We start from the raw sequence: 15,489 nt of genomic DNA, 5'->3' as shown, positions 1-15,489 counted from the left end.
CTCCTCAGATGCTCCAAATATCATACACAAATGAACAGGGCCGCGGTGGGAGCGGGCGCAGTGCACTGCTACTACCGAGGTATTGTGCATGAGGTTTGGATGCTAGACTAGTTGCATCTGACAGGAGAAGTTTGTGATGTACCAACGCATGACCTGGAAATACTTAAGTAATAGAAAAGGTTGTCTTTTTTTTTTTTTTTTTAATCTACAGACAAGTTGCTCTGGTAACCCAAAGAACTGAAGGAGAAAGCAGCTGCCTCACCACCCAGATACTGACTTCTTCGGATGTTTCAATGGCTCATGATATAATAAAACCACAAAAATTTTCTTAACAACACACACACACACACACACACACACACAAAAAAAAAAAAAAAAAAAAACAAGAAATTAAATGAAAAGGTATAAATTTAAATCTTTGGGACAAAATATCAGTTAATATCATCCTGACCCTGACTTAAGAAATGATTTCTTAAGGCACAAACAACACTAACAATAATGGAAATTTACAATTATGATACAAATGTCTGGGAATGTTTCACTATCTAATTGGATTGGGTATCTGATACATGGACGATCACTAAATACTTATGTTGATAACATTTACATATATATATCATGTATTCCTTTGTATCAAATATTTTTGAAAGTTGGTAAGAAAAACTAACTTTCATGAAAGACAGGGTTGGGGATGCATCTAATTTCTAGCCCAATTTCCTTTTCTGCCTTCACTGTGAACACCTTCCAACTCCATGAAGGAGTTCACAATCCCTTCCCCACAACCATGACAAACAGAGGAAATTCCATACCAGAGTGTGATGACAGTTGAGAAAATAAAAGCTTTTAACTAGGATTGAAAGAAAACCTAAGAGTGAGTGGCTGAGTGTCCAGCAAATGAGCTTTACCTATTTATAACCTCCAGAAAATCTGTAGTAGGAACATGAAAGTGGGATTTCACTGAAGGAAGAGTACTGGGAAATAATTAGATCTTCTTAATTTGATGTTTTTTCTCTTGAAATAATTGTCTCAAGGCCATAAATCTATGGAAAAATATATGAATTTCTTTTACAAAACGTACCAAAATTGATCCTAGGGAAACAAATGGTAAAATGAAGGGGGGAAAAAAGTTGACCCACGTTTAGCATAGAGATTAATAACCTAATAGATTCACAGGACATCTGAAATGGAGGTCCTTAGGGATTCAAGCCGATCTCTTTATTTGTGTGCCTCAGGAAACGGAAGCCCATGAACACGCAGGGAGACAGACATAACCCCATACCTACAACCTAGTTTCTTGGTTCTCCATCTAGCACAGTTTCCACTGTGTCACACACTGTATGGCACACCCACAACTAAAACATAGTTGGATTTCTACAACCTGCAGTCCATGAACTGTTCTCTCCAACCTCAACTTCCTCCTCTTTCCCCACCTCAGCATGACCAGTAAACTTCTGCCATAAGACACAAGCACCCCATCCCACACCCTAAGATGGTTCCAAGAGCTGGACAAACTCCTATAAACAGGACTTAAGGATGATAACAAGATTACTAAATAATCCCTTTCCATTCAACTCTGTGCTCAGAATCTTATCATGTAAGTGCTTGAATGTTCACAAAAAAGAGAGGAGAATTTCAAGACGCCAAGGGAATAATACTAGTGCACATAAGCACTTACTATCTATACTTTGAAATTGTACCTGGTATGGTGAATCTTCTCCAGTAATTACAGACCCATGTTTATACATGTCCTATATATGCCCTTATACACCTGTCTTCACCTACATGAACATATATATATGGGTACGTGTCCACACACATTAAACACACATCAATTTTAAAATGTTCTGTGAAGGCAGCAGTAGAAAGGCACTAAACTAGCGATTAGAAGTCCTTGTATGTGACCCTATGTAAGTAACTTAGCCCATATCTCTCTACTTCCATTTATCTTCAAACCTGAAGAGCCACACATTCTTCCAAGGACTTTTAAAGACAGGTGATTTATTCAACATGCATTAAGCTGATATATGAAAACTCCTCAGAATATTCTGTTTCCATGGTGTCAATTGCTGTTTTATTGCTATGATTCTCATGGTCAGGAGTAACATTTGCATTTGTGTTAGGCATCAGATGGAACACAAAGTTTTTTCAATGCTACCATCCTCACCCAACACTGATCACACTTCTGGTGAATAACCTGATTAATAACCTACTTAGTGAGGTTGTTGTAAGGATTAAAGGTTGTTGTACTACAGTCAAAACACAGAGATTTCACTTCAGTCTCCACTTCAGGAACTTGGAAGTCACCACTCCATCCTAGGTAAAAAAGCTGAATAGAATGAAAAGACAACAACTTCTCTTGGATCCATAGGAGGACGACACAGGGAGAACCACCACCCCCAAGACTGGGGAGAAGACAGATGATCACAGGGGTTGCCACTTCCCAGGGCAGAGACTCGTGGGTGGAAACTACTACAGGAATCTGTGCTGGGGTTGGGAAACCTAAACTAGAATTGATGAACTACTGGAGGCTCAGCGTGGACCAGTCTGGGAGCTACATGCTCCATAGGAACCCAGTAAAGGAGCCTCCCCCACCCCCAATAGTCTGAGATTTATGTACTGGCGCTCAACTAGATTCCCATGGTAAGTTTCAGAGAAAAATCCCATCATGATTCCAGAGGGGAGCAAAAAAGGAACCATTTTTAAGCAGACCAGAACACCTGTTCTTCACAAGGCCTGCACTCAGGAGAAACTAGTTAACCAGCACCTAGCCTGCTGGGGTTTTCCCAGAGGCTAACCTGGAGGGAGAGAAACACCCAGCTCCTGTCAGCCACAGTCATCCTGTCCCATCTAAGAGGGGAGAAAACAAAACTGAGAAACTCTTGAGCAGTTCATAGTCCAGAGACAACAACTCACTAAACACATTCCCATAGTGTCTGGTATCCTGGAAGATGCAGTAACTGTTAACACACTCATAAATATAAGCTTCAGGAGCACAAGGATTCTTGCCTGCTTCTATTCTGCTGTCCCTCCATTTCTGCCCAGCAAAAGCACCAGGACTGATCCTCCCTCCCTTCTTACCTGCCTCCCTCCCTCCCGTCCTTCCTTCCTTCACCTTCCCAGCCAGGTGGAGAGTTTGGTGTCTCTCCAAAGGACACAGGGAAGGACACAGAGCAGAAAGGAAAAGGGCTGGAGGTAGCAGAAAGCCCAAGACCTGTTCCTCAATGACACCTTCACTGCTGTCCACTACTGCCCCACCACCCCACAGCCTGCTAGAAATAGGCGGTTAGAGGTGGGCCTCCATGGTTAGGAGTCAATGTCTCAGGAACACTATCACCTCACCCCAGGCTCCACCCTGGTCCACACTCTCACCTCAGTGGCCTTTTTTTGTCCCCTAACTCAGCCACTTCTCTGGGAAAGGGCTGGATGCCCTGCATTGAATAAACACAAACCCAAATGGAAATAAAATGAAACAACATACTTACCACCTAGCAGATGAACATTACACAATTAAGGAATGAAAAATCCATCTGGTATTTACGACAAAGGGAAGAACACATCCGGGGTTTAGGAAGACAGAGGGAGAAGAGAAGGGCATAAGGAACCTGTGGCAGCCACCTACACAACAGACTCTGACAAGGCACTTTACAGACTAACCTGAAGCTGGTATTGTTACTGTCTCCTTTCTAAATGTGGAAACTGACATCCAACAGGGGTGAATGACCTATTGTCAGAGGAGGAAGTTGGAGGTCCTTGACAGGCCATGGCCACTGGGTAGCTTTCCAGCTAGATCCAGGCAATTAGAGGCTTCCCAACACTGTCTCTCCTTGGAATGTTCCATCTGCCCACCTTCCCACAGACACAGCCACTTCCAAATGAAGGAACAGAAGAAGACATGAGGACAAAGCAGAAGCTGACACCCTGCAACCCAACTCCCACCCTACCCCACCACCACCACCAAGTGGGATGTGTGTGACATTCCTCAGGCACTTCTGGCTGCCCTAAAGCTAAGGAACAGGAAAAAAAATAGTTAGAGATCACAATCCTGCAAGACATGAGCCTCCCTCAGTTTATAAATTGTTTTAGTGTTTCACAAGAACAAAACATTTTATCAATAACCTAGCTTCCAGAAGAAAACAGAGACACACATATGTCCTTATAACCTGCAGCCCATTGAAAGAACCTTGAAGGGAAAGGAGGGTCATGTTCCTCCAGGAAGCTCCCAACTGTCTAATGCTAATATCCTGCTAGAGAGAAAAGCCACCTCTGCTTGACAATGGCCAGGTCTCCAGTATTTGTAGGTCCTCTTTAGCACATGAAAATTCTTTTGAAAGTCTCCCTTTTCCTTACCTCCCCCAAATACCAAGTGTATATACACCACCCTTCACAACCCAGGGGGACAGCAGCCCCTCCCACCCATGAGTCCTGTCTCCGTGCCTTAATAAAACTACCATTTTGTAGGAAAGATGTCTCAAGATTTATTTCTTGGTTTTGGACTCAGGACCTCATCCCACCACACCTCACTTTTATTCCAAACTACATCACAAGCACTCACTCTGAGAGAGTAAGGAATTAGTCAGACTATCTGGACTGACCTGAGTACGGTCTCTGTTTCAACTTCTAATTCTGGCAGTGGGTGCAGAGATCTACTGGTCTGGGTGCCACTTAAGACAGCCTCCTAGGTAACTCCCCTTGCTCATTACACCTGCCACCAACTAATCTGGAGGGGTCAACCTCTTTCTTGCGTCTCTCCCTGCCCTCCATTTACAAGGGATGGTTTGCAAACCAACATTCATTGAGACATCCAGAGCAGCTCTCCTAATTCCATCCAGCTTAGCTCCCTCTAGCAGCAAAAATGAAGACAGAGGGGGATTACTGGGGACCACAGTCTCTGCTCCTCTAGAAAGAGAGAAGTGCTAACAACTTGCTTTCCCTGGCTCTGCTCTCCATCCCACAGCTCACCATGAACCCTGGGTCCTTCAAAACTTCCTGGTCCAACCTATTCAGTGTCCATTCACTCCATTTTTAACCTTGAAAGAAAAATGCTAGTTTTCTTGCCAGCAAAAGTGGGTTTACTCCTAAAAAGCTGAGGCTATGCATTACAACACTTTTATAAAGGAATGGGTGGGGTGGCTATTACACACAAAGTTCATTGGAGTAAACTAGGAGTGCTAAGCATAGGTTCTTTCATTGGCTGATCTGTGACGGTCTCCCATTGCCTAAACTGCTGCCCCGGAGATGGAAAATCTTTCTAACTCCTACTGGAATAGTAAAGTAGTATTGATATGTTTTTGGAGTAGCATTGTTGGGTTCCAGAGCTGCTGGCCAAGAAAGAATTCTCCAAATGTCTTTGGTGCAAAAAAAAAAAAGTTATTTTATTAATGCAAGGGGACAGGACCCATAGACAGAAAGAGCTGAGGCCTCTAGCTGCCCCAAGGTTGTGAGGGGCAACTGATTATATACTTTGGGGTTGGGGAAGAAAAGATAAGGGAAGTTCCAGAAGGATTTTCATATGCCAAAGAAGACTCAAAGAATACCAGAGGCCTTGCTATCTTCACACCAAGGTATTTTTCCCTATAGAAAGGTTATAAGGCAGTTGGGAGCTTCCTGAAGGAATCTTATACTCCGCCGCTGCAAGTATTTGTCAATAAGTGGCAAGTTATAAAGACATTTATTTTATCTGTTTCCTTCTTCCTTTGTTTCTCACTTCAGCATGGGCAAGCAAGGTGGTCTTTTCCTGTAGACTCAGTATTTGAGGACAGTGGAGGGTAGGGCATGAGCACCTGCCCTGCTGACCTCTTGACTACATTTTCAAAAGGTCTCCTCTTATTAATTTGCACACAATCATTGTGGAAGGAGTTCTCAGGTCCAGAGAGCTTTGAAAGCTGATTTAGGGTACCTGGATTGTGCTCCCCCCCCCGGCTCAGATATATTTGGTGACTTTGTGTAAATCTGTAACCTCTCTACACTTATTCATCTACCTGCTAAGAACTGGAAATGAAGTAGAATGCATAAAATACTTTGAATATCATGAGAGAAAGACTAAATCTCATTGAGCACTGTATAGCCACAATAAAGGAAATATCGAGTACTATTATCCATGGTATAGATGATATATTCAATCTTCCAGGATGTTCCTTCATTCATAGACCTCAGAGGTTTCCTGAATGAGCCCTCCTGGACTATGACCCCCCTGAGGGGAGGGATTACATCTTGCTTTCACTTGTGGCCCCAGTGCCTCACTCATTGCAGACATTCAATATTTAATGAATGAAGGGGTGAAGGAGTATGTGAATGATGATGATGATGATGATGATGATGATGATGATGATGATGGTGGTGGTGGTGGTGGTGGTGGTGATGATTATACGGTTGTCATTACAAGCATTAAATTGGAGATGCTACAAGATGGGAAGTCCCCCAAGGTCCAGGCTGGATTTGATTCCCTAGATGTCACTTCTCCCCCATGTTCCCCTCTACTCTAAACAGTTTCCTCATTGCATTTTTCACCTCATTATTCCTCAACGTGTAGATGAGAGGGTTCAGCAAAGGTGGCATGACAATGTTAAAGAGGATGACAAGTTTGTCAACAGCCAGGGTGGTGGAGGGACGAATGTACATGAACATGGGGGGCAGAAGGACCAAAAGAACAGTGACGATGTGTGAGCCACATGTAGAGAGAGCCTTGCGCCGACCCTCAGATGACTGGCTTCTCAGGTTCAGTAAGATGACCATGTAGGAGATGATAAGGATGATAAAGGACACGAGAGATATCATGCCACTGTTGGCCACCACAATGAGCCCCACCACATAAGTGTCTGCACAGGCCAGCTTCAGCAAGGGATGAACATCACAAAAGAAGTTGTCAATCTCATTAGGCCCACAAAAGGGCAGCTGGACTGTGAGAAGGGTCTGTAGGATGGAATGCAGGAAGCCACCCACCCAAGAGGCCCCTGCCAGCAGACCACACTTCCACCGATCCATGATAGCCGTGTAGTGCAGGGGCCTACAGATGGCCACATAGCGGTCATAGGCCATAGCTGTGAGGAGAAAGATCTCAGTGCCACCAAAGAAGTGGGCAGAAAAGAGCTGGGTCATGCACCCATTGAAGGAGATGGTCTTTCGCTCCACGAAAGTGTCAGCAATCATCTTGGGTGTGGTAGCAGATGGATAGCACATGTCCGCAAAAGACAGGTGGCTGAGGAAGAAATACATGGGAGCATTCAGGGTCTTGCTGGCATTAATGGTGATGATGACCAGAAGGTTCCCCAGGACAGTGAGCACGTGGAAGAGGGAGAAGACCACAAAGCACACAAGCTGCATCTCCCTGCTCTGGAAAAGGCCGAACAACACAAATTCAGTCACGTTGTTCTTGGTTCCCATGGCTTCTCTGCCCTGAGCACTGACAAAGTAGTTAGCTCTGCAAGGACATAAATTATATGATATTAGAAAGTTTCCCAAATCGGGGAAATCAGAATACTGTATTCAGGACTAATAATGATTCTAACACCTAACTACAATTGAGGGAGAAGAGTTCCCCACACCTAAAGCAATTCTCAGAAACCAACAAGGTGTCCTACAATTCAACTCAGTTCTGACACTATGTACCTGGAGACAGTTTCAGATCCTACCGGTTAAGGGTTCAGCCCACAAGACTGGCCGCTGTTCTGTATTCCAAATGCCAGTTGCAACCCAGATCATCAACTGTGCTTCTGATAATGTCTATTGATCAAAGATTCCAGTGACCCCCTTCCTTCTGTTTGATTCATTTGCTAGAGCAGCTCACAGAATTCAGAAGAAGATTTATTATAAAAAGATACAACTAAGGAATAGCCAGATGGAAGAGATGCATAAGGCAAGATTTGTGGTAAGGGCACGGAATTTACATGCTCTCTGACAGCATCACTCTCCCCAGATCTCCACCTGTTCACCAACCTGGACTCTCTCTAAACCTCAGCCTTTGGATTTTTTATGGAGCCTTCAGTACTTAGGCACGAGTGTTTAAATCATTGGCCATTGGCCATCATTCAACCATTAGTCCCTCTTTCCTCCCCCAAGTTCCAGAGGTAGAACCCTGCAATCACAGGGTTGGTTCCCCATCCACTCATCCCCCAACCTCACATGACCTAGGGGCATTCCAAAGGTCACCTCATTAACATAATGAAAGACACCCTGATCTCTCTCACCACTCAGGAAATTCAAGGGTTTTAGAAGCCATGTGCTACAAATAGCAAAGACCAAGTACGTACTTCTAATCATAAACCACTACATCACAAGGTCCCAGCTACACTATATACTAACTGTGGACTTTGGCAAATCAATTAACTCTTCAGGACCTCAGTTTCAAAGTTTAAAAAAACAGGCAGATTTCCAGTTCAAGATGGTGACACAGGAAGCCTGGTCCCACCTTCTCCACAGAACACACCAAATTACACTTAGAACAATTCCAAAAGAACTGAGGGCTGACTCAACAGCTCCTGAACAATCAAATATAGAATGGCAAGAGACACCAAGAGAGACAGAGACATAGTACAAAGGGAACCCCACCTTTGATGCTCTAAGTGGGAGTAGGGAGGTATAGTACCCAAGGCCTGAGAACAGATCCCTCTATCTTTGGTCACAGAAAAAAAGCCTTGGTTTAAAAGAGCAACTAGTGTTTTAAGCAGGTACTTAAGTTCTAACAGGATATCTGGAGGTCAGCAAAGAAGTTCTGCCAGCTAGTGGGGAAGTCAGAGGCCCATCCTCCTGGTAGTGTTCCAAAACAAAGCCACAAAAAGCCAGGTCAAACCAGACTGGCTCAAGATAAAAATTTTCTCAGATCAACAAAAGGTAAAGAGTTTATCATCACTAAACTAGCGAGGGCGGGGCAAGATGGTGGAAGAGTAGGGTCCCCAAGTCACCTGTCCCCACCAAATTACCTAGATAACCTTCAAATCATCCTGCAAATCTACAAATTCGAGATGGGATTTAAAGAGAGAACACCTGGAATGCTACAGTGAGAAGAGTTCGCGCTTCCATCAAGGTAAGAAGACGAGGAAAAGAGGAAAAAAGAAATAAACAAAAGGCCTCCAAGGGGGAGGCGCCCCGCGAGGAGCCGGGCTAAGGCCGGGGCGAGTGTCCCCAGGACAGGAGAGCCCGGTCCCGGAGAAGCAGGAGCTTCACCAACCTTCCCGGGGGGGAAAAGGGCTCGCAGGGAGTTAGAGCAGGACCCCAGGAGGGCGGGGATGCCCTCGGGCTCCCTGGGACACTAACAGACACCTGCGCCCGGGAGAGTGCGCCGAGCTCCCTAAGGGCTGCAGCGCGCACGGCGGGACCGGGAGCTGCTCGGAGGGGCTCGGGGGCTGCTGCGCTGAGGGGGCTGCGGGGCGGGAGCGCGAATCCAACAGCACAGGCCCCGGAGCACAGGGCGCGGGGACACAGCCCAGGATCCGGCCTCCCCCGGGACAGGCAGAGGCCGGGAGGGCCCAGGACAGCAAGGACGCTCCTGCCCCGAGCTGAGCAGATCAGAGCGGCCCCCCCCCCCCCCCGCCCAGCATCCAGGCCCCTGGAGACTGAGAGCTCCGGAGTTACTGGGGGAGCTGAACCCAGGGCTCTGGAGCTGCCGCAGCCATTGGGGTTGTTCCTCCTGGGGCCTCACGGGGTAAACAACCCCCACTGAGCCTCACAGTGGCCTCACCGGATAAACAGGATAAACATCACTCACTGAGCCCTGCACCAGGCAGGGGCTGAGCAGCTCCCCCAAGTGCTAACACCTGAAAATCAGCACAACAGGCCCCTCCCCCAGAAGACCAGCTAGACGGACAGGGGAAAAACAAATTATTGACCAAGCAGCACTGGAAAGTTCCAGGGAAGTCAAGGGATTTACAGTATGCAGAAACAGAGGATACTCCCCCTTGTTCTTTTGTTTTTTGATTTCTGTTTGCTTCCCCTCCCCTTATTTCTTTTTTCTTTTCTTCTTTTTTTCTCCTTTTTTCTTTTTTCTTTTTCTTTTCTTCTTTCTCTTCTCTCTTTTTCTCCTTTTCCCAATACAACTAGTTTTTGGCCACTCTGCACTGAGCAAAATGACGAGAAAGAAAACCTCACCTCAAAAGAAAGAATCAGAAACAGTCCTCTCTCCCACAGAATTACAAAATTTGGATTACAATTCAATGTCAGAAAGCCAATTCAGAAGCACTATTGTAAAGCTACTGGTGGCTATAGAAAAAAGCATAAAGGACTCAAGAGACTTCATGACTGCAGAAATTAGACCCAAACAGGCAGAAATTAAAAATCAATTACATAAGATGCAATCCAAACTAGAGGTCCTAACGACGAAGGTTAACAAGGTAGAAGAACGAGTGAGTAACATAGAAGACAAGTTGATGGCAAAAAGGGAAACTGAGGAAAAAAGAGACAAACAATTAAAAGATCATGATGATAGATTAAGGGAAATAAGTGACAGCCTGAGGAAGAAAAAATCTACATTTAATTGGGGTTCCCGGGGGCACGGAAAAGGACAGAGGTCCAGAATATGTATTTGAACAAATCATAGCTGAAAACTTTCCTAATCTGGGAAGGGAAACAGGCATTCAGATCCAGGAAATAGAGAGATCACCCCCCAAAATCAATAAAAACTGTCCAACACCTCAACATTTAATAGTTAAGCTTCCAAATTCCAAAGGTAAACAGAAGATCCTTAAAGCAGCAAGAGACCAAGATCCCTAACTTATATGGGGAGGAGTATTGGGGTAACAGCAGACCTCTCCACAGAGACCTGGCAGGCCAGAAAGGGCTGGCAGGATATATTCAGGGTCCTAAATGAGAAAAACATGCAGCCAAGAATACTTTATCCAGCAAGGCTCTCATTCAGAATAGAAGGAGAGATAAAGAGCTTCCAAGACAGGCAGGAACTGAAAGAATATGTGACCACCAAACCAGCTCTGCAAGAAATTTTAAGAGGGACTCTTAAACCTTTAAGTAGAAATCCAATGGAACAATCCACAAAAACAGGGACTGAATAGATATCATGATGACACTAAACTCCTATCTTTCAATAGTAACTCTGAACGTGAATGGGCTTAATGACCCCATCAAAAGGCTCAGGGTTTCAGACTGGATAAAAAAGCAGGACCCATCTATTTGCTGTCTACAAGAGACTCATTTTAGACAGAAGGACACCTACAGCCTGAAAATAAAAGGTTGGAGAACCATTTACCATTCAAATGTTCCTCAAAAGAAAGCAGGGGTAGCCATCCTTATTATCAGATAAACTAAAATTTATCCCGAAGACTGTAGTGAGAGATGAAGAGGGACACTATATCATACTTAAAGGATCTATCCAACAAGAGGACTTAACAATCATCAATATATATGCCCGAATGTGAGAGCTGCCAAATATATCAATCAATAACCAAAATTAAGGCATACTTAGATAATAACACACTTCTACTTGGTGACTTCAATCTAGTGCTTTCTACACTTGATAGGTCTTCTAAGCACAACATCTCCAAAGAAACAAGAGCTTTAAATGGTACACTGGACCAGGTGGATTTCACAGATATCTACAGAACTTTACATCCAAACGCAACTGAATACACATTCTTCTCAAGTGCACATGGAACTTTCTTCATAATAGACCACATACTGGATAAAAATCAGGTCTGAACCAATACCAAATGATTGGGAGCATCCCCTGTGTATTCTCACACCATAATGCCCTGAAATTAGAACTAAATCACAACAAGAAGTTTGAAAGGATTTCAAACACGTGGAGGTTACGGACCATCCTGCTAAAAGATGAAAGGGTCAAACAGGAAATTAAGGAAGAATTAAAATGATTCATTGAAAATAATGAGAATGAAGATACAACCATTCAAAATCATTGGGATACAGCAAAAGCAGTCCTGAGAGGGAAATATATCGCAATACAACCATCCCTGAAAAAACTGGAAAGAACCCAAACACAAAAGCTCACCTTACACCTAAAGGAGCTAGAGAAAAAACAGCAAATAGATCCTACACCCAGCAGAAGAAGGGAGTTAATAAAGATCCAAGCAGAACTCAATGAAATCGAGACCAGAAGAACTGTGGAACAGATCAACAAAACCAGGAGTTGGTTCTTTGAAAGAATTAATAAGTTAGATAAACCATTAGCCAGCCTTATTATTAAAAAGAAGAGAGAGAAGAATCAAATTAATCAAATCATGAATGAGAAAGGAGAGATCACTACCAACACCAAGGAAATACAAATGATTTTAAAAACATATTATGAACAGCTATACGCCAATGAATTAGGCAATCTAGAAGAAATGGATGCATTTCTAGAAAAGCACAAACTACCAAAACTGGAACAGGAAGAAATAGAAAACCTGAACAGGCCCATAACCAGGGAGGAAGTTGAAGCAGTCATCAAAAACCTCCCAAGACACAAAAGTCCAGGGCCAGATAACTTTCCTGGGGAATTCTATCAAACTTTTAAAGAGGAAACCATACGTATTCTACTAAAGTTGTTTGGAAAGATAGAAAGAGATAGAATACTTCCAAATTCATTCTATGAGGCCAGCATCACCTTATCTCCAAAACCAGACAAAGACCCCACCGAAAGGGAGAATTATAGACCAATATCCCTGATGAACATGGATGCAAAAATTCTCAACAAAATACTAGCCAATAGGATACAACAGTACATTAAGAAGATTATTCACCATGACCAAGTGGGATTTATCCCCGGGATGCAGGCTGGTTCAACACTCATAAAATAATCAATGTGATTCATCCTATCAGCAAGAGAAAGAACAAGAACCATAAGATCCTTTCAATAGATGCAGAGAAAGCATTTGACAAAATGCAGCATCCATTCCTGATCAAAACTCTTCAGAGTGTAGGGATAGAGGGAACATTGCTCAGCATCTTAAAAGCAATCTACGAAAAGCCCACAGCAAATATCATTCTCAATGGGGAACCACTGGGAGCCTTTCCCCTAAGATCAGGAACAAGACAGGGATGTCCACTCTCACCACTGCTATTCAACATAGTATTGGAAGTCCTAGCCTCAGCAATCAGACCAAAAAAAAAGGCATAAAAGGCATTCAAATTGGCAAGGAAGAAGTCAAACTCTCCCTCTTTGCCGATGACATGATACTGTACATAGAAAACCCAAAAGACTCCACCCCAAGATTGCTAGAACTCATACAGCAATTTGGCAGTGTGGCAGGATACAAAATCAATGCCCAGACATCAGTGGCATTTCGCTACACTAACAATGAGACAGAAGAAAGAGAAATAAGGAGTCAATCCTATTTACAATTGTACTCAAAAGCATAAGATACCTAGGAATAAACCTAACCAAAGAGGTAAAGCATCTATACCTTAAAAACTATTGAACACTTCTGAAAGAAATTGAGGAAGACACAAAGAGATGGAAAAATATTCCATGCTCATGGATTGGAAGAATTAATATTGTGAAAATGTCAATGTTACCCAGGACAATTTATGCATTCAATGCAATCCCTATCAAAATACCATGGACTTTCTTCAGAGAGTTGGAACGAATTATCTTAAGATTTGTGTGGAATCAGAAAAGACCCCAAATAGCCAGGGAAATTTTAAAAAAGAAAACCATAGCTAGGAGCATCACAATGCCAGATTTCAGGTTGTACTACAAAGCTGTGGTCATCAAGACAGTGTGGTACTGGCACAAAAACAGACACATAGATCAATGGAACAGAATAGAGAATCCAGAAGTAGACCCTCAACTCTATGGTGAACTAATATTCGACAAACGAAGAAAGACTATCCCCTGGAAAAAAGAAAGTCTCTTCAATAAATGGTGTTGGGAAAATTGGACATCCACATGCAGAAGAATGAAACTAGGCCACTCTCTTGCACCATACACAAAGATAAACTCAAAATGGATGAAAGATCTAAATGTGAGACAAGATTCCATCAAAATCCTAGAGGAGAACACAGGCAACACCCTTTTTGAACTCAGCCACAGTAACTTCTTGCAAGATACATCCACAAAGGCAAAAGAAACAAAAGCAAAAATGAACTATTGGGGCTTCATCAAGATAAGAAGCTTTTGCACAGCAAAGGATACAGTCAACAAAACTCAAAGACAACCTACAGAATGGGAGAAGATATTTGCAAATGACGTATCAGATAAAGGGCTAGTTTCCAAGATCTATAAAGAACTTATTAAACTCAACACCAAAGAAACAAACAATCCAATCATGAAATGGGCAAAAGACATGAACAGAAATCTCAGAGACGAAGACATAGACATGGCCAACATGCACATGAGAAAATGCTCTGCATCACTTGCCATCAGGGAAATACAAATCAAAACACAATGAGATACCACCTCACACCAGTGAGAATGGGGAAAATTAACAAGGTTAGGAAACAACAAATGTTGGAGAGGATGCGGAGAAAAGGGAACCCTCTTACACTGTTGGTGGGAATTTGAACTGGTGCAGCCACTCTGGAAAACTGTGTGGAGGTTCCTCAAAGAGTTAAAAATAGATCTGCCCTACAACCCAGCAATTGCACTGCTGGGGATTTACCCCAAAGATACAGATGCAATGAAATCCGGGACACCTGCACCCCGATGTTTCTAGCAGCAATGTCCACAATAGCCAAACTGTGAAAGGAGCCTTGGTGTCCATCGAAAGATGAATGGATAAAGATGTGGTTTACGTATACAATGGAATATTAGCCATTAGAAACGACAAATACCCATTTGCTTTGACGTGGATGGAACTGGAGGATATTATGCTGAGTGAAATAAGTCAATCAGAGAAGGACAAACATTATATGGTCTTATTCAGTTGGGGAATATAAAAAATAGTGAAAGGGAATAAAGGAGAAAGGAGAAAAACTAAGTGGGAAATATCAGAAAGGGAGACAGAACATGAGAGACTCCTAACTCTGGGAAACGAACTAGGGGTGGTGGAAGGGGAGGTGGGCGGGGGTGGGGGTGACTGGGTGATGGGCACTGAGGTGGGCACTTGATGGCTGAGCACTGGGTGTTATTGTATGTGTTGATATATTGAGCACCAATAAAAAATAAATTTATTATTAAAAATAATAATAATAATAAAATAAAATAGCCTTACAGGAAATGTTAAAGGGACATCCTTACATGGAAGATAAATGACCATAATTATATACTAGAACACTGTGAATAAAAAGATATAAAATATGACAGCATATACATAAAATGTGGAGAATGGAGTAAAAAGGGAGAGAAGGATACAAGAAAGATTTATCTTTTTTCCTGTTTTTTTAAAATATAGTATGTGTTTGAAGTTAAGTACCATCAAATTAATATGCACTGCTATTTACTTAGGAAGCTCCATATGAATCTCATGATAACCATGAACTCAAAACCTATGATAGATACACAAAAATTAAAGAAAAAGAAATCCAAACAACACTGTAGGTATCCATCAATCACAAAGACAGAGAATATGAGAACAAACAAAGAACTATTAAAAAAAAAAAGTGCTTTTG

The 15,489-nt window shown here is 42.9% G+C and overlaps 1 protein-coding gene across 1 annotated transcript; it reads right to left on the bottom strand.

Annotated features, from left to right (window-relative positions):
* Positions 1–6,450: 6,450 nt before the first annotated feature.
* On the bottom strand, positions 6,451–7,380 carry LOC144293228 (olfactory receptor 4S1). The gene has a single exon (XM_077864322.1). It carries the CDS (start codon positions 7,378–7,380, stop codon positions 6,451–6,453), a length of 930 nt encoding a protein of 309 aa, XP_077720448.1.
* Positions 7,381–15,489: the final 8,109 nt, after the last annotated feature.

This window comes from Canis aureus, chromosome 21, assembly GCF_053574225.1.
Source record: "Canis aureus isolate CA01 chromosome 21, VMU_Caureus_v.1.0, whole genome shotgun sequence".
In the NCBI taxonomy this organism is placed as follows: domain Eukaryota; kingdom Metazoa; phylum Chordata; class Mammalia; order Carnivora; family Canidae; genus Canis; species Canis aureus.
This window is presented reverse-complemented; position numbering and strand designations above follow the sequence as displayed.

Excerpts from the sequence above, each read along its gene's own strand:
- LOC144293228 (XM_077864322.1), bottom strand. The coding sequence starts at position 7,380 with ATGGGAACCAAGAACAACGTGACTGAATTTGTGTTGTTCGGCCTTTTC.